The sequence below is a fragment of the Ictidomys tridecemlineatus genome, chromosome 11, assembly GCF_052094955.1.
Source record: "Ictidomys tridecemlineatus isolate mIctTri1 chromosome 11, mIctTri1.hap1, whole genome shotgun sequence".
NCBI lineage: Eukaryota > Metazoa > Chordata > Mammalia > Rodentia > Sciuridae > Ictidomys > Ictidomys tridecemlineatus.
The window spans coordinates 54,927,051-54,946,983 of NC_135487.1; the positions used below are offsets into that span (position 1 = coordinate 54,927,051).

General features: G+C 32.9%; 1 protein-coding gene across 9 annotated transcripts in view; it reads left to right on the forward strand.

The window, feature by feature from the left end:
* Lrrc7 (leucine rich repeat containing 7) overlaps nucleotides 1-19,933 on the forward strand; it is a 516,598-nt gene that overhangs the window by 251,665 nt on the left and 245,000 nt on the right. For all 9 annotated transcript variants that reach the window (XM_021731075.3, XM_040288837.2, XM_021731076.3 and 6 more), the window contains exons 6-7: nucleotides 5,493-5,582; nucleotides 9,086-9,142. In XM_021731075.3, coding sequence (XP_021586750.2) covers nucleotides 5,493-5,582; nucleotides 9,086-9,142 — 147 coding nt within the window. The remainder of the gene's footprint in view (nucleotides 1-5,492; nucleotides 5,583-9,085; nucleotides 9,143-19,933) is intronic.

A 19,933-nucleotide genomic window follows, 5' to 3' on the forward strand; every position in this document is an offset into this window, starting at 1 on the left:
TCTATTTCTCCTTTCTTTTTTATAGATTGAATATATTATTTTAAGTTTAGGGAATTAATAACAATAAAGTGTTTACTTAGTAGAGAAAATTATCAATTTATGAAATACATTCTTTGGAATTTTTAACAAATCAGTCAAATGTTGAAAACCATCAAATCATTTTGGGGTAGTAAAATCATTTCATTATTGACAGCTCCTTACTTAGTATAAAATATTGTATTTCCTTTATAGTCTGGAAGAGATTAAAGGGGATAAAGGGAAACATGACTGCCATCTTTATCAAGTGTACCTAGCTTGCTAGGAAATACCTTCTTCCTCATAATTCCCCAGACATTCCTCTGAAAAAGATGATATTGTTAAGTGGGGCCCCTGTCCCAATTAGACACTACAAAATTGTAGCATAAAGTTAATAAAGAAAGTTGAATATCTGCTTAAGCAAACTTATTAACTCTATTTATCAATAATATTTAATCTATTTTTATTGCCAATTATTTTCCAAATACAACATTAGATGTTTAGAACATTCTTTATCTTTAAATAATGTATAATTTATCCTTCCTAGAAATGGAAAATTCCCAATACTAGCATAAAGCATCATTGGTATAAGCCCTGTACTACATCTGTAGACAGAATTCTCCTATAAGTAAAAAAAGCATTAATTTTGAATCTCAGCACAGAGTAACCATCAAAATGAATTAAATTTAAAAAATACAGATGCTACTAAATAAGGCAATATGTGTGTACGTATATCCTTAAGTTTACATTTTTAAAGAAGGAAAGTTCAATATAGAATATCAGCACATATGTACTATAACCAGGCTGAAAAAAACATTATTTTGTATTCTGGTGTTTCATGTAATTTATTTTTGGTAGTCTAATTTTGCAGTTTTAACCTGAAAAACTTGTGGTCAATTTTTAAGCTCTAAAAGAATGTTTTGTATAAAAATCCAGATTTTTTTTGAGGCATTAAACATTGTCAAAGTAACAGCATTAAAGAAATAGATTTTGATCAAATAAATGATACAATACCATTTTGTGCATATATAGAAAGAATAGTGGATTGAGAAAAGCCAGGTAGTTCTGTCTCTATAACTATAAAATTAGTATTTTTAAATCGTTTTTACTAATTAGTAGTGACATTTTTAAAGTCAATTTTCAGATTAATATTTTTCACTTTCTACTTTTACATATATTTCATTGAACTGTTTTTGAAAAGTCATAAGTAAGTCCTTTCTCTGAATGACTCTAGGAAATAAGATAATTGGATAGTAAATGTCAATTAAAATCTGTGTTAGCTGTCTCAGCGACTCAGGAGACTGAAGCAGAAGGATTAAGACTAGCCTCAGCTAGTTGGTAGAGCTCTAAGCAATTTAATGAGACCCTGTCTCAAAATAAAAAATAAAAAGGACTGGGGATGTGGTTCAGTGGTTAAGCACCCATGGGTTCAATCCCCAGTACCAAAAAAAAAAAAGATCTGTGCCATTATCATAAAAACTATCATACTATTAGAGCTCTGGTATTATTGCAACAAAGGAAAACACAGAGAAAAATAATTATTTACCACAGATTCTTTTTTCGTGCCATAGGATCAAATTCAGAACTTTGAGTTGAGAATTCAAGGTCCTCTAAATCCTATCCCCTATCCATGATCTCAAAACTTAACCCCCACCCCCAATACTGTCATGAACAAAGTGTTCAATTTAGAACTCATCTTTCTGTCACCCATCTCAAATATCTTCTTACCTCTGCATTATAACACCCCCACACACACTTTTCCTCTGCCTCCTGTTTCTTTCTCTTATGCTTTCATGAATCCTTTCTCTCTCGAAGAGCAAATTTATGGAAACATTCTCTATGAAGCCATATTTAAATAAGACAACTTCAATATACAAAACAGAATAAGACGTTTGCAGCAAAAATAACCAATATAACATTGGTGTCCTGAAAATGTATTAGTAATTGTTAAAAGAGAGGATAAGAATATTAGTTATGTTTAATATGTATTCCCTGAAGCAGATGTATAGAAATGAATGCAGGCTGTATAAACAGGAGGCAGTATATTCAGGAGATGACCTTTGGAATTGCCTGTTGAGGGTGTCATTAGTCTGTTTACTAGTGTAGGTCCCTGAGTTTTGATCTCTTGGAACAGTGCAAATCTCCCATGGAGTTGTCAAACACAGGGAGTGGGGGAGCCCAGTTATTATTGCTTTAATCAGTAGCTGCTATCTGCTTCTGAGGGGTTTTGATTCTCTGGGATTGTGAATGAGCAGAGCAGATTCCAATAGCTGAAGACCAGCAGGGGACAAGGGGCTAGTAGTCAGTGTGCGCTACAGTGAAAAGCCTGGGAGAGTGGGTGGGGCACCAGTAGAAAAAAAAATGGACAAAACAAATAAACATGTTTTTCACAGAAAACATAAATTGCTCGTAAAATAGTGAGACAAGATGTGGTGAATTAATCAGGGAAATAGTTATTGTTTTACATTTACAAAATTGACAAAGGAAAGGGTTAAGAAGGACATGGGGAGGAGAAGTTCTTGTTCAATAATGGTTGTGTTAGAAATAGATGAAACTGCTTTGAAAAAAATCTGGCTATCTATAATGAGATTAAATATTTTCTGTGACCCAGTGATGTCACTCTTGGGGATGTAACGTGGATAAACCTCTTCTAAAGGTACACTAGAATATATGTTCAACAGTATTCACAGAAGTTAGTGTTTGTAATCACAAAGCAAAATTAGAAACAAGTGTAATGTTCATTAGAAGGAGAGAATAGTAAATAAATTGTGGCATATAAATATAATGGCATAGTATGCTATGATGGCCATTTACATTAAAATGGATGAATTTGAAAAAAAAACTAATGCTGATTTTAAATGTCTCTAGAAATGTACACAGTATGACTTGATTTATGTAATGTGAAGGAAAAAACATGCAAAACCACACAATGTTTCTTTTTTACATAATAAAATAGTTGTATAGTAAAGTTCTTAAAAAGCAAAATAATTAACATCATTTGGGAATTTGTGGAGCAAATCAGAAGATGTAATCAAGGAGTAGTACTCAGAGGGTATCCCCCCCACACACACACTTCTTTTATTGGTGCATTATAGTTGCACATACAGATGTGATTTGTTGTTATATATTAATACATACACAAAATATAGCAATATAATTTGGACCATATCACCCCTAGAGCTGTCCGCCTCCCTCTGTACCTCTCACCCTGGATTTCTTTTCTCTACTGATCTCTCTTTGATTTTCATGAGATTCACCTTTCTATTCCTTTTCCTCTCTAGCTTTCACATGTGAGAGAAAACACAACTCTTGACCTTCTGAATTTGACATATTTCATTTAACATGATGATCTCTAGTTTCATTAATTTTCTTGCAAATTACATAATGTTTTTTTAATGGCTAAATGAAATTCCATTCTGTATATATACCACATTTTTGTTAACCATTTATCCACTGATGAACATCGTAGCTACTTCCATAGTTTGGCTATTGTGAAATATGCTGCTATAAACAATGAGTGTGCCTATATCACTGATATCTTTAATTCTTTAGTTCTTCAGAATAAATGCCAGGGAGTGGTATAGCTGGGTCATATGTTACTGCCATGCTTAGCCTTTTGAGGAGCTTCTATATTGATTTTCATAGTGGTTGTACTAATTTAGTCCCATCTACAGTGTAAAAGTATTCTTTTTCTCCACATCCTCTCCAGCATTTATGGTTATTTGTATTCTTGATGACTGACATTCTGACTTGAATGAGAAGAAATCTCAGGGTAGTTTCGATTTGCATTTCCCTAATTGCTAATAATGTTGAACATTTTTTTCATGTATTTGTTGGCCATTTTTAGTTCTTCTTTAAGAAGTACCTGTTTAATTCATTTGTCCACTCATTAATTTGGTTATTTGATTTTGGTGTGTTAAGTTTTTTGAGTCTTTTTTTTTTTTTGGTATTGGGATATTAATCCTCTGTCAGAAGAGTAGCTAGCAAAGATTTTCTCCCATTCTGTAGGTTCTCTCTTCACATTCCTAATTGTCACCTTTTCTTGCAGAAGCTTTTTAATTTGATGCCATCCCATTTATTCACTCTTTGTATTATTTCCTGAGCTTTAAGGGTCTTATTGAGGAAGTCATTGCCTGCTCCTTTTGTGCTGCAGTGTTGAAACCCAGAGTATCTCTATTTTTCATTCTAATATATACATGCATATGTTCAGTTATGTATAGAAAATGTTTCATAACAAAGATTGAGCCGAAGAAGGGAAATCATGAAATGAAACTCAGATACAATGTCCCAGGAGTAGGAGAATCAGGAAAACTGTTGTGCTAGGAAGCAAATAAGGCGAGAGCAGTCAACGATGGCAACTATTGCTAGGCTGTGTGGGGTACAGAACAAAATGAAGCTAATGGAATTGGGACTTAAGAGGTCATTGGAGCCTTTGATGAGGGACAGGTTTAGTAATAGAGTTGGGGTACATGCCAAGAAACAATGATTTGAGGAGTAGTAAAAAGCAATGAACACCAGCAGCTCTTTAAACAATTTTGGAAGAAAATCTAAGGAAGGAGATAGGTAATAATTTGAGCAGAAGGCAAATTTGAATGCTATTTAGATGTATTTTATGAAAGAACATAATCTGGACTAAACTGCAGATATATATTAAAATTGCTTAAATAGAAATTTACTTACAGGAAACTATTCAATATTGTTCCAAAAAAAAACAAATTCTGGAGAGTCTTTAATCTTTTCTAGTGAAGAAGATATAATGTTTTAAATAATTACCTCATTTTGTTTCTAAAATTTCCCCCAAAAAATATTTTATTAATTTCGAATGCCTCTTATACCCTCTGTGGTTCTTGTTTAATTGCCTTTCAATGTTCTTTCTCCTTTTTAACAAACACGAATTAGATTAAACTGAATCATAATATGTAAGCACGTTGGGCCTACATTAAAGAAATTGTTAGTAAAGCTGTTGGCTTATTCCTTCTTTTTTCAGACAGGGTAACTTTCTTCATCTTGGTAACAAATTTTAGACAAATTTTGATGATTAAATGAAATCATCAAATATATTCCATATTCTTGCCTGACTATATACATGAATGTTCTATTGAGAAAGTAATGCTAATCTTAAAATTGAAAAGAAAACATGACATACAATTTGAGAGTTCCATAAAAATATATATATATGTCTTGACTGGCATGCATGAAGTTAGGCCAGCTGTAGGAGATGCTGTCACTAACTTTAGCAGTGACATAAATCTCAGTATAGGAGAGCAGCATGGAAGTGGGTGAATGCCATTTATTTTAATAACAGACAAAATTTTCAAGCTGTAACAACATGCTCAATAAATTCTTCCATTACTGTGATACCAAAGGAGAGTTGGAAAATGTATTATATATCTATTTTTTCTTTTCAAAGATATATATTTTTGCTCTGTTTCTATAGCAACACTGATGCAGTGACTAAAACTTTAACTCCCTTTTAGACTCCCTGATGGCTTCACTCAGCTTCTAAACCTGACCCAGCTCTACCTGAATGACGCCTTTCTTGAGTTTCTTCCAGCCAATTTTGGAAGGTAAGACTAAGAAATATGAATTATGCAATTTTATTTCATATTCAGTAAGTGCTTTGTGAGCTCCAGCAGATGAGGTTTCAAAAGTGACAGTTGTGATTAAAGATAGAGCTCATTATTATACAATAAATAAGACTTAATTAATGAAACTTTCTGAAAAAATAAAATTAGGTCTTCACATAGCATTAATAATCAAATAAATTCTAGATACATTAGGGAGTTAAAAATAAAGTCAGAAATTATCTGGGAAAAACAATGCAGATGAATATTTATCACTCTTGAGTTATGAAATACTTTTATAGGTACAGAAGTAAAGGAAAATATCATAAGTGGGATAGATAGATTTGACCAATTACTTTTAAAATAAAATAAACCAGAAAGCCAAAATTTAAGGAGAATAATGAAGTAGGAAAGTATTTTCATTATATATTTTTAAAATTATTTATTCCTTAATATATAAATAATTCTTACAAGTGAATATGAAGAGAAAGTTCTTGAGGGAAAATGGATAATTGCCAGGCACAAGCCATTTATAATAAACATACAAATGACAATTGAACATATGAAAAATGCTTATTTTCACAATTAATAAATATAATACAAATTAAAATGAACCTAAAAGGTCTTTGTGTCCTAGTATATTGCAAAAACTTTCTTGAGTATGAGGAGAGAAATAACCTCACGCTTTGCTCATGGAACTGGGAGACTGTTATACTTCATGTGGGGCAGCAGGCTTTAAAAGCGTTGAAAATATTTACAACAATTGCCTTTGTAATTCATTTCTAGAAGTCTCTTATACCACCATCAGATATCACACTAGGATTTACAGACAAGTATATTTATCATTACTGACAAAATGAAAACAGGGGATCACACATCTGTCTGAGATTGGCTAGATATATTATAGTTTATCCCAATGATAATACTATGTAACAATTAGTAATCTCACTTTAGGAAAACATTTTTCAAAAATCCTTACAATAAATCTAGGAGTGTATTATAACAAAAATATATAAACTAATTTTCTACTGTGAATATGCATGAAATAAGGGGCTGGTTACTCTGAAGTGCAAATTTGGGTAACTTAAATTTTCATTTACATATTTTTAAAAATATTTTCCAGGTGCTCTGCAATGAATTTTTATGTAAAAGATATATCTTAAGAGTCAAAACATTTTAATTTCACTGTCAACTGAATTTTTCCAAATAATTACCTTTGAAATTGTTCAAACAATAGGTCAAGCATAATTGAATATGTTGACAGAAGCAGGTTGTTGGCCTTAAGATCTCAGTGTAATGATGAAGTCACTCAACCTGCAGCCTCCGTTCACATACAGAGAGCACAGGAGCGATTCCCAGACTCCTTCACTTTTGTGAATCACAATATTACAACAGCTGCAAGCACCATGTACTTGGGCAGGGTTTAAAACTCACAGATTTTTTTAAAAAGCATTTGCCTGGCTTCTAAGTGTGAATTGGAACATCACCATCTATCCATATAAACTAGAATTGCCTTTCTGGTACTGATCACAACACTACAATATGCTTTTGAATTCCCAAATCATAAAATATTTAATTATCACCCTAAGACAATTTTTCTCTGGAATATTTGTCAGCTCTCTTTTGTCCTAAAGTGAGGACAAGATATAGGTGAACAGAAAATACAATACTCATACCCAAACTAGAATTAGGATTTAAGTTTTGGATAAATTGTGTGTCAGAATATACTATTTCATTATTATAATCTAAAGTTTTTAAAAATCATCTGAGTATGGGGCTGGAGTTGTGGCTAAGTGGTAGAGCACTTGTCTAGCATATGTAAGGCACTGGGTTCAAGCCTCAGCACCACAAATAAATAAATGAATAAAATAAAAGTCCATCAACATCTAAAAAAATTAAAAATAAATAAAATTATCTGAGTAGTTTAACAAAAGGAAGCTTAAGTTCCCTTTTAAAACCTAATATTCTGCACTCCTAAAAGCCAAAATTAGTCCCATAATATCATCATACTAGTGTAATTGTCTAAAAGATTTGAAGTACATAAATGTGTAAGAAACATTTTTATTGGTGATATACCCATTATCTGACAAACTGCATTACTGTATTCCATTTTGAGATTGATTTGTGCAATTAAAATTAAATTAGAAACTTAATAGGAGGCAAGACAAACAGGGAAAGGAAAAGAGACCTAGAGGACTACCTAAAAGCATAATAAATACAGGTTGATATCTGTGAAATAGTTCAAATAATGAAATATTCCTAGAGTAGAAAGAATTAAGAGAATTCAATTAATACCTGTTTCAAAGTAACCCCATCGAGTACCCTTTAAGCTCAATATGGACATGAATAGTAATAGTGTGTTCCAGACTGCAGACCTTAACAAGCAAGATGCATTCCTAATCACAACCATCACCCCAGCAACAGGAGCTATGAACACCTCTCAGCCTCTTCACATGATTTCTCCAACCCCAGCATTGTCTTAGGGGTTGACAACACAGATTTTGAAATGAATCCCCCTCTGGAAATGTTAAAACGTGTACCTTAGCATCAGTAAAATATGGTATGCTATAGCATTTTCTCATCTTTCCATTGTGTAATTAATGAAATATGCAATTATTAATATTTTTAAAACCTCTACTAGGAATTATGCTTCGCATGTATTATATCATTTAATGTTTTAAACCCCATGAATTTGGGCTGGGGATGTGGCTCAAGCGGTAGTGCGCTTGCCTGGCATGCATGCGGCCCGGGTTCGATCCTCAGCACCACATACAAAGATGTTGTGTCCGCCAAAAACTAAAAAAAAATAAATAAATATTTAAAAATTCTCTCTCTCTCTCTCTCTCTCTCTGTCTCTCTCTGTGTCTCTCTCTCTCTCTCTCTCTCTCTCTCTCTCTCTCTCTCTCTCTCTCTCTCAAATAAATAAATAAATAAATAAACCCCATGAATTTGATACTATTATCACACTGAACTCAGAAGGCGTTAATTAATTTGCAATGTCACAGAGGCGGAATATGAAACACTGTAACTTTGCTCAGATCTGTTTTACTGTAAAATCCAAGTTGTTGGTTTGTTTGTTTTGTTTTGTTTTGTTTTTGCTTATTATTTCTGATCTATGTCATTTTCTTTTCAAGTCCATTTATGGTCTCTTGGGGAAATGAATTGTATTCCAGTGAATACAGCACCTAGTATTTAGTATGTATTCAAATCTCTCTTCAATGCATGAGATTAAATATAACACTCAGTATGTTTTTATAAAACATTAGAAATTTAGAACACTGGGATTCAAAGATATCTTTGAAATATCTTTACTTTTAGAAAAGTGATTTGACATTGACCACTGTTGATGTGATCTTATTCATCATCAATTTGCATATCTCTTCAAAATCTGGAACCATAGTAAAAAATATTTCAACATAGCTATTTGCAAAATAATAATAATAATTGATGTTCCATTATAGTAACTTTTTATTCTAAAAGAGTAAAAATGTATTTTTTTTCTATAGGCTTGTCAAATTGCGAATCTTGGAGCTAAGAGAAAATCACTTGAAAACTCTACCAAAGTAAGTTATTGTGTATTTTCTAAATTTTGAATTGTGATTTGGGGCTACAAGGGAAAATAGCTACTTGATTTTATTTAGGTTGTTTTACCATTATTCTACAAATTCTTCCTTGTCTGCTTTTTTCTTCCTTTCCTTGGTAAGAAGGAGAAAGTATGAATATTTTTATTCTTCCTGTATAGTACTACTATATAGATTTGTATTAAATTAGAATGTATAGTGTCTTATAAAATGGTATCATTACAAGTAAAGATGGGAAGAGTCCATTTAAGGTTCTCATGGCAAAAAAAAAAAACACTAGCCAAAAAATTATTGCACTAAAACCTATGAAACTGTCATTTTTATATCTGAAAAATGACAGTTTCACAGGGTTTAATTTAAAAGAATGCTTACTTCTGCAAGTTAATTTATGAGTTGTGATATTTTTCAGTTTTTAAATCAAGACTATGCCAGAAATTTTTAGAAAAAAAGTTGAAAAATTCTTAAGAAATCTAAAGTGTTTTAGCAAAAATGAAAAAGTTATATATTCTTGAAATTTTTTCCTTTTTACTAGTGTATTTAAAATTTGTTTTATGTAACTATACAGGATATTAAAGTGAGAACTAGTATCCAGTATCTAACACAGTGTTTGATTTAATAAAATGCATTGTTTTACCTTGCTCTCCTTTATTCATGTCTAACAATAGAATTTTGTGTTGTCATAATTATTTTTGAAAATCAAAAATTATTTATGATAAATAAATATGACATATGTTATGATTAAAATAGGTACTATATTGCTATTATTACCTTCTTTTAGAATTACAGAAAAATCTTAAGAATAGTGATAGATTTTCTTTTCAACGGAACTTAGACACATTCCTCTGCTGAACCAAAACTTAATCTTATTTTTTCCCCTAAGCAAACTATACTGAATTTCATTGTTTCTAAAAATCAATATTTCAATAACGCATCTTCAAGTTCAAAGCATGATATGATTTATGAAAATTTAGTTCTTGCAAAATAGTCACTTAATTATGATAACTTTTGAAAATGATATGGAATTCATTTAAATATATATGTAGAGGATGCATCTGTGCATTCCTCCATAAGAAGAAGGCACAGAGAGGAGGAAACTGCTCTGTATCTCAATATCTGGCACTTTTGAGTAATACAATTTTCTAAGGCAGAGCATCATGCCTGGGTCTAACTCAAGACACTTTACCCAGGTTGGAAGATATGTTAGTTTTGCATTATTGTGACAGATGCCTGAGATAAACAACCTAAATGGAGGAAATTTAAAGTGGAAACATGGCTGAGTGGAAGCTAAACCAAAATGAAGGAACATTTGTTCTTTTCAACTAAATGTATACATTTAGTTGAAGGATAAAATACTGAGTATGGAGGAGAGTCTACATTGCTCTCAAGAAAAGGCCTTGATTTCAAATATAAAATAAACCAGGCATAAGTTGTAAGATATTTTTAATATTTTTAAAAATATCCTTCATTGGTCTTTGTGTAAGAATATCTCAGGGTCAAGGAATCTGGGAGAGGCTGGATATAGGTAATACTGTCTCACAATCTTACAGTCCAGCTGTGATTCTGCCATCTAATTTGCTTCAAATCTCACTCAAGCATTGTTTGGCACATGTGTTTTTCAGTTATCATAGGGTAGAGGCTTTAGTTCTGGGCTCTGCCCATGGACTTTTCTATAGGGCTATTCTCAGTTTGGGATCTTGTTTCTCCCAGAGCAGATGACAACAGAAAGAGATCCAAGACAGAGCCTTGGTCCTTTTACAGTCTGATCTCAGAAGTGACTTCTGCCATATGTTGTTTGTCCAGAGATTAGATCTGGCATAGTGTGCATAATTGCATGAATGTGAATTCCTGGAGGTGGGATTGGTTGGGGCCATTGTAGAAGTTCCTACCATGTCTGGTGCTTATGTCTCTGGTCTGGAAATTCAATTTGGGCAGTACACCAGATATATCAGATACACAAAGAGGGCTCACAAGTCAAGTTTGTGATGAATTTTCATCTTAGCACAGTATTTCCGCTTTACCAGAAATCTTCAGTTGTGCTGTTGTTCCTCCTGAAAAAAACAAACAAACAAAAAAATTTGTTCCCATTATAAAGCCTTTACAATGGTTGCTTCTCTATCTAGAGTTCTCTTCATGGTAGGTCTTCCTTAGGATTCATGTTTTTCTTTAGAGGTTGCCTCCTCAGAGGCCTTTCCCAATCATGTCATATAAAATTGTGTCCTCAGTCTTTATACCATTTCACTATTCCTTTTGATTTTCTTCACAATATTTATTATTCTCTGAATTATGCTGACTCTTTGTTTATTTGGAGATTACCTCCTCAGAAAACTATCAGCTCCATTAAAAAGAGACTTATTTTCTGTGTTGTCACTGCTGATTCTGCAGTGCTGGGAACATTGTAGGCACTCAGTAAACTGAGCAAAATGCTGATGAATTGATTTACAATGAAAATGTTCGTGTGACCTGGATAGTTTGTGTCACTTGATTATTTTACCCTTTGGAAAATTGTATGGGAAACGGAATATATCAAATAAATCTTTGGTGAATATAATGAAATCAGGTAAGGACAAGTGATTGGAGGGTCTCAATGGTCCATAGCTGACATTTGAATTTTAAATCACCTAATCCTCCTCCTCCTCCTTTTCCTCCTCTTCCTCCTCCTTTTCCTCCTCCTCCTCCTTCCCCATGTCCTCCTCCTCCTCCTCCTCCTCCTCCTTCTTCTTCTTTCTCTCTCTCTCTCTCTCTCTCTCTCTCTCTCTCTCTCTCTCTCTCTCTCTCTCTTTCTCTTCCAATTTAGACAATATTTAATTCATGATAAGGGAAGAAAATAACTTGAAATTAATAAAACAATATTTATAATGTTAAAGGAAATCCAAAAGCATTGTAACATATTTACTTGCTTATTTATTAGAATGAGACACATTAAGTCAAGAGTGAAAAGCTAATGATTTTTAACAATAAATTTCCACAAAATTAACAAAAAAGCATATAAATGGTTAGTAATGGTGGTAGAGTTATCTTTAAATAAAACCATTCCACATTTGTGAGAAGAATTTTTCTATTATCTTGAAGTTCAAATAGGGCTATAACTATTTATTAAGGCTATAACTAACTTTGTTTCAACTCACACTAACATGTATTATGTAAATGCACATGTTAGAGTTGTGAAAATATGAAGTCATATGAAGAAAGAGATACAAAGATTAGGTTAATATTATTGTTCATATTTTCCCACCTGTAATGTACCAAGGAGTGAAGCATATTTCAGTCTGCCATTATAAAACACTAAGAGGAATGTTTAAAATATTCTCCAGAAAGGTTACTTGGCCCATATCAGTAAATGGAGTAAAGCCCGATGAACATATCTAAAATGGAAAAAAAAATTCAATGACTTTGATGGATAAGAAACATTTGTGGTTATAGAAAAGACAATACAAAGTGGAGAGAGAAGTCAGAGGCAATGGCAACCTCTTTAGGGTCAAGGACCATTATGAGAATCTAAAATAAAGCTATAGACTCTGAAAAAATGTTAATTTTGAAATTCCATTCTCTTTCCAATATTTTCATGGTCCATTGTTAACTTTCATATTTATATCTTCACGTAGAAGTAAAACATTTGCATTTTTTATAAAAGGGATCATTTTAACATTCTATTACTAATATAGTTACTCAAGAAGAGAAGATTTTGTTGAGCAAATTTTCCTTTGGGTTGTTAATAGGATTATATTTTATTATTGTCTATTGAAATCTTGAACTTTCCTTAGTAATAAATAATTTAAAGAAAATTTGAAGAAATTGTCTTTTGAGTTGTTAATAGGACTAAATTTTATTATCAATGAAGTTCTGGCGTTTCCTTAGTAAAAAATCACTATGGAATAATTTAAGGGACATTTTCCCAAGTACAATCATAAATGATACTTTGAAACTACTAAACAATGTAGATATCTACTAAATGATGTGTTTTTTATTTATATGATTTCATTTCTTGGGCATCGTTTCTTTTATTAAGTGACATTCCCCCTGAAAATAGATTCAGAAACTTTCCAGTTTGTGAACACCTAGGAATCCTTGGCCAGCTGACAGAACTTTGGTGGGTCTGAGGATTAGACAGAGGCAATGTCTTACTGTTAACTTCCTGATTTGAATGGTTGTATTTTGGATGCATAGGAGAATGTGTTTATTTTTAGGAAACACACATTGCGATATTGGAAAATGATGTGGTACCAGCTTAATGATTTATTCTCAAAGTCATTCTTCAAAGAATAACTTCTATAATATTTTGAACTTTTGTGTAATTTTATAATTTCTAACAAAATTTTTTATCTATTATTAGTTATCATTATCAATATAATTAAGTAAAGTTCATAAATTAATATGGATTATGAACTGGACAGATATGACTCATTTTCTGCTCTCACTTCAGTGTCGTAGGAATGAATTTATCTTATTTGGCATTATAGTACTATTTTTAGTTATTTCAATGAAATACATCAATAGATTCCTTACTGCTATTGTAACAAAAATTTCATTGTCAAGCATAGCTCACTGAATGACTTTTCAATGTTGCTATTCCCTCTGATTTTATAATTCTGTATTGTAACTGTAATGTATAATATGTGTTTTTATAATAATATTACCTTGTGCTTTTACCAATGTGTATCAAGTTACAGGTCATGGTATTTTTGCTGAACTGATAGCACTATCCCATTCTGGGATGTGTTTATCAAACTGACAATACAACAACCTAACTAATCAAGGGTGACCATATTAGTACTCTCTGGATTTATAGAATTGTACATGGAATTAGTTATTTTCACCATACCTTCTAACTTGATGCTTTATTTTCATTTCAAGGAAATGAGCAATATTATGACATCTGCATTTAAAAGTATAATGCTTTATAATGATGTAATTATTAGAATCTCTTCTAAACTATCAAATTATACTTTCCATAGAGTCACAAAAGGAAAGATTATGAGCTGTCTTTCCTGTGAGCTAATTATACTTCTTTTTAACCTTCTACTTTCATCATAAAATTGAGAACATTATGGTTAGCCCAGATACAAGTCCAGTGAGGGGCGGAGGGCACAAAAGCCAAATAACACTGTGATAACAAATCGCTCTTTTCAGAGTCTTTAATCAATAGCTTCTTTGATCCCGGATGATTACATTTACCAAAAGATGAAAACTGCTGCCTGTTGTAATAGTGAGGTTGAAAGCTACGGCTTCTGTTTCATGAGATCTCAAGGCTTTGGCTCTCAAAGAACAATTAGCCTGTACTCTTGGTCCTTTCTCATCAGAGAAGAGCCATAATGTCCTTGAGCCGGTATATGATTTTCTGCCAAACCTGGATTTGTACTCAGGCCCTTGTGACTGACTTTTTGAGCTATTTACCTTCTCTGAACCCCCGTGATCTTATTTTAAGTGTACTGTGTGTCATTAACTGTTTGAAGTTGCAAAATATATTTTGGGTAATAGTTGATGAAAATATCTTGTTATCATTTAGAGCCAGGAAAAATTTTAAACAAAATAGCTATATACTGGCACTTTGAAAATTTGTGTGTGTTCAAAAACTGGCATGAATTGTATATTTTTATTTTACTTCTTAAAAGTATCTTTATCATAAGCAGGGTGGTAATTTTTTAGGATTTTTTTCCTAATAAAAATCTTAATAGTATATGACACTGTTTTCTTATTTTTCTAGTAGTATTTAATGAGAATCACACAGATAATTGTCTCTAATCCTCAATAAAGTATATAAAAAGTTTAACTATATTTAATAATTAAATCTTAAAGATTTGTGCTTTCATTTTACAATTGGTAATTCCTTTGGGTAAGTTGAACCTAGATAGTACAGACATTGTAAAACTGAACAGCAACATTCAAGCAGCATCAGGAAGGGCCTATAACCAATATTTGTGTCTTCATGTACTTTTACAAACTTATTCATTACATATTTTCACATTCAAACAACCTAAGGTGAATGATTGCCCCTTTATAACCTCTGTATAAACTCACCATCTTTACTAAAGGCTCATTTTGAACATCATACGAATGCTGACTTTTGTCTCATTGTCTCAGGCCAGAAAAATATACAAAGTACCTAGTTCACAGATCTGCTCCTGAAGTCTCAGGTGCTACCTCTGTGCTGATGAATTGCCAACACTTACATCCAGCCTGAGCTTTCAACCCCAATTCCATTTCCACATTCCAATAGCCAAGTCTCAATTGGAACATGCACCATTTGTCAAAACCTAAATCCTCCTTGTCCCTGTCCTCTGCCCACCACCCCACTACAAAACAAAGCCAAACCTCTGGGACTCTTCCTACATTTATCCCAATGACAGCATCATTCAGCTTACCACAGAAATAAGAGATAGCAATCCATTTTTTCTTTCCTACTACCAGCTAGTCTCTCACCCTTAAGTCAAATCTGAGTTCTCTTTCCTTCTCACTGGTATCACCCTACTTGAGTTTCCTATTAATACTTGTCTTTGCCTTGGACAATTCTTCCTCCCTCTGGCCTCTCATTAGAATCCATCCTCCTTTTTGCTGTCAGAGCTCCCTTACTAAAACATACCATGAAACAGGTCAATTTAAAATTCATAATGACTGCTCAAGGTATTCAAAAAACTGACACATGAAGACCCATCTTTGGTTCGAAGTCAACAATTCTTGCTTTATTATCTTTCAATATTTTCACCATCCCACAGGGTCTCTGCCACATCCAGTACACAATGCAGCTTTGTATCTCTCAGCATCTTTCTCAGGAACTTCCCTTTATTGTCTGAAAAACCCTAAATCATCCTATGATTTTCCCATCACTTTTGTCATGAAATTAACCACAAGTTCTATATTTTGGTTGGTAGTTTGGAAATTATGCTAGAATTTGTTCAGGGCAAAGTTTCCACTGAAATTTTTATCTGATTATAGTCTTATTCAGAAATCTAATAAGCTTAATTCTGTGATTTTTTTGTCTTGAATATATTATCTAAGGCTCTAATTCCATCATCCAACTGCCAAGTTAGCAATTGCTGCATGATGTACCCTCCCTTCCTAGTTACAGATTTTGAGTCTCCCATCTGAGTTACAGGCTCAGCAACAGTGGACACTCCCTAGGTATCAGTGTATTGATTTTCACTTGGGCCCTTCTGTAATTAGAAGCAGGAAAAAAAAAACCTGAATTTAGCAAACATATGTTATTATAGCATTTTTTGAGATTTCCCTACCACCCAAGCTTTGATTTTTATTTTTAAAAAGCACTCTTCATGAATATACAACAAACAACTACCTATCATTGGTATTTGGTTCAATAAGAAATGCTGAAAGAGGTGAAATGTATCCAACTCTACATAGATTTTCCACTTCTTTTCTCCGTTTTCCTCTCTACTCAAGTCAGGGTTATTTCAGGTCCTTCAGTATGCAAAACACATCTTTAAAAAGCTTGATTTTCTGCTGAACAGATGCAAGGGGAATATTTCTAAATTGCTATAGTTCTTCACAGTTTCTGTGACATTTAAGATCCAATGCCTGAGCAATATTTAAAATAAAAATTCACCTAAGATATTAATTTCATGATTTTAATTTCTTTGTATGCATATTTTATATTTCCTTTTGTTAACATGAGATTTTAACTTATTCTTTTATGGCTTTTCAACACTGTGATTTCTTACCTGTCAAATCACTTCTCCACTATGTTTAGTTTTACATCATTTATACTCAAAAGGACCCAGAACCTTCACCTAACTACATTGTAATTCTATTACTTTCTCTTTAAATTTAAACTTTATTCATAAATTTAATAGGACTTCTCTTCATATTTACTACATAATAGTGATCTTTCCTAGTTATAAAATAAATGCTCTATAATTTTATGAGAAAAATTAGAAATAAAATTAATCCGATTTAAAGGCTATGACTGTTATCAAGCATTAGCTGTTTAACGTTCAATCTGAAAAGATGGCATAGAATATATTATGCTATGTGGGTTGGTTAAAAAGTAAGAATTGCACTCTCCATTGAGGAAATGTTCATGGGGATTTTAGATAAATGAATTATTTTGTGTTTTACTTACATTAAAATGTTATTGAGGCTATTTATTGACTCCTCCAGCTATAATGAAACATTTCTAAATTAAACATATCTCTAAAAGCAAAAATTTCATTTTGCTTAAATGTTTCATGCAATTTCCAAAAGAAAACCAAATAGCATTTCTCATATTACAGATAATCATAAAAGGACATCTCTTACATTATTACATTCATTTAAATGGATAAAGATTTTAAATATACAAAATCATTTTATAAAATGTCTGATACCCAAAAGGTCTATTTAAGAGAGAATATAAAATGAAAAATCTCTAATTTTCCATTGCTCATACAATAACATCTAAAACAGTAAACCCGACATTCAAGACCCTTATAATTTGACTCTTTGCCTTCCCTCCTGCCATTTCCCACTGAATTTTCTGAAAATGTTTTTTTTTTAATTTTTGTACCTCTTTACACACACTAAAAATATCTTTCTTCATAAAATGAACAGTTCAATTAAAAATAGGCTTAATTGATCATGTGCGTTACACACTATTCTAGGTGCTAGAGAATATAGCAGTGGATCATGTAGATATACTCTCTATTCTTCAATGACTTCCAAAAACAAAGGAAGGATACAGACAATATAACATAGACAGATAAGCAAGTGATTTAAGTAACTGCTATAAAGTGAGCAGGATAATATACAGAGTTTGGGTTTTTGAGGGCTGAGGAGGAGATTGGTGGATGTTTTTGCTTCTGATTTGACTAGGCTGGTCAGGGAAGACATGCATGAAGAGATAGAGCTTGAATCTAGACTTAAAAATGATAAAGATGAAGTTCTAGAGAAAGAACAAAATCAACAACCAAAAAGAATTTCTGGAGTCAAGCACTTATGATGCTTTAGACGACACGAGCTAGATGTATCTTCAGAAAAACTAAAGTAGTTGGTATATGGTGAGCATAGGATGAAAGAATATAAGATGAGGTAGGAGAGGCAAGAGGAGCAATTATAAAGTACCTGGTGAGCCACATCTGAAAATGGGGATTGCATTCTGACTGCAATGGGAAGCCACTAAGGCCTTCAGCAAGGAAGAACTATGATTTGATCTAAACAGTACAAAAAATCAGGATAGCTGCTCTCAGGAGAAGGGACTTTTAGGTGAGCAAAATTGAAAGAGAGACACCAATTAGGAGATGATTGCAACTTAAGATTAAAATGATGGTCACTTTGTCTAGTGTTGGAGTTGTGGAGATAGTAAGAGAGAAGATTTGAGAGCAAGCCATTTTGGAGTTGGAGCCTTGCCAATGGACATCATTCTGATGGAAGAAAAAAGAATAATAGGAATCTTGGAGCATTCCCAAATATTGAGTTTGACTAATTAGATGGATGGTGACACAATTTCCTAATGTAGAGAAAATTTGAAGAGGAGCAGATGGAGGGGAATCAGAAATTTGAGGTGAGATTGGCAATGGAAAGTCTGAGATGCCTATTAAACAATCAAGTGTAGGCAGTTGAACACATAAATTATCTGCTCAGGAGGATGGGAAAATAAATGTAAAACTCATCAAGGTATAGATGATATTTAAAATTATGATACACACACTGAATTTACCAAGAGAGAGAGTACAAATAGAAAAAAGAGGAGGACCTAGAATTAAGCCTAGACCACTTTAATACTTACAGTTTAAGTATAGAAGACGATTCTATAATAGATCTTGAGAGTGAGCAATCAGAGACTTAACCAAAAAAAAAAAAAAAAGACAAATGGAAGTAGTGCCACACAGGTCTAGAAAAAAAATGCAAGATAAAGGAGTCAGTTGTACCAAATTTACTGAAAAGTCAAGTAAGATGAGCAAAGAAAAGTGAGTTTTGATACTAACAAGATATAGATCATCTATTAGAGCTTGATAACAGCTATTTCAGTAGTGCATTATGTGTAGACTCATTTCGCTGGCTGGGGAGAGAATATGGATTAGCAAAAGGAAACAAGCACAGACAATTTCCTCAAGTTTAGCTGTAGAATGCAATGGTGAAAAGGTGTCAGCAACTGGACAGAGACAGTGTTGTAGAAATAATTTTCAAAGATGGATTATAGTAAAGCATACTTGGCATGCTAATAGGTATGACCCTATAGAAAGAGGAATTAATGATTCAGGAGAGAAGGAAAATAATTACAAGAATAAATGCTTGATGAGGTGAGGGAATGGAACGTAGAGCGCAAGTGGAGGAAGAGGCCAGGTATCCTCAAACAGAAATATTGGCATCCTGGGAGTGGAAAGATAAAGATATTCTTAACTAATTGCCCAGATTTTTCTACAAAGCCTGAAAAAGAGTCATTGCCTGCCAGTGAATAGAAATATTAGAAATTTAAAGACTGTGAGAGAAAGTATGAAGCAAGCTCTCTTCTAAGTGGAGAATGTGAAGCTACTAGGATGGTATTACAAAACCATCAGGCAGTGTTGACTGTCCACTTGAGATTGAAGGTTACTGAAGGAAATCCAGTCAGGAGAGTTTGGCAGTCTTCAAGAAAGTCAGATATTTTACAAATGTAGAAGCAACCTGCTGTGTTTTGCCAGATGAGCCAGAGATGGGAGCAAGGGTTAATCAAACAGGTTGTTTGCAGGACAGTGATTGGGATTCAGGACTACAAAAACTAAGATGGGAGACAGAGGAATCTGAGGATATGGAAGCATCAAAAAGAAATGCTTTGTTTGCCCTTCTCTCTCTTTCGATCTACCCTGA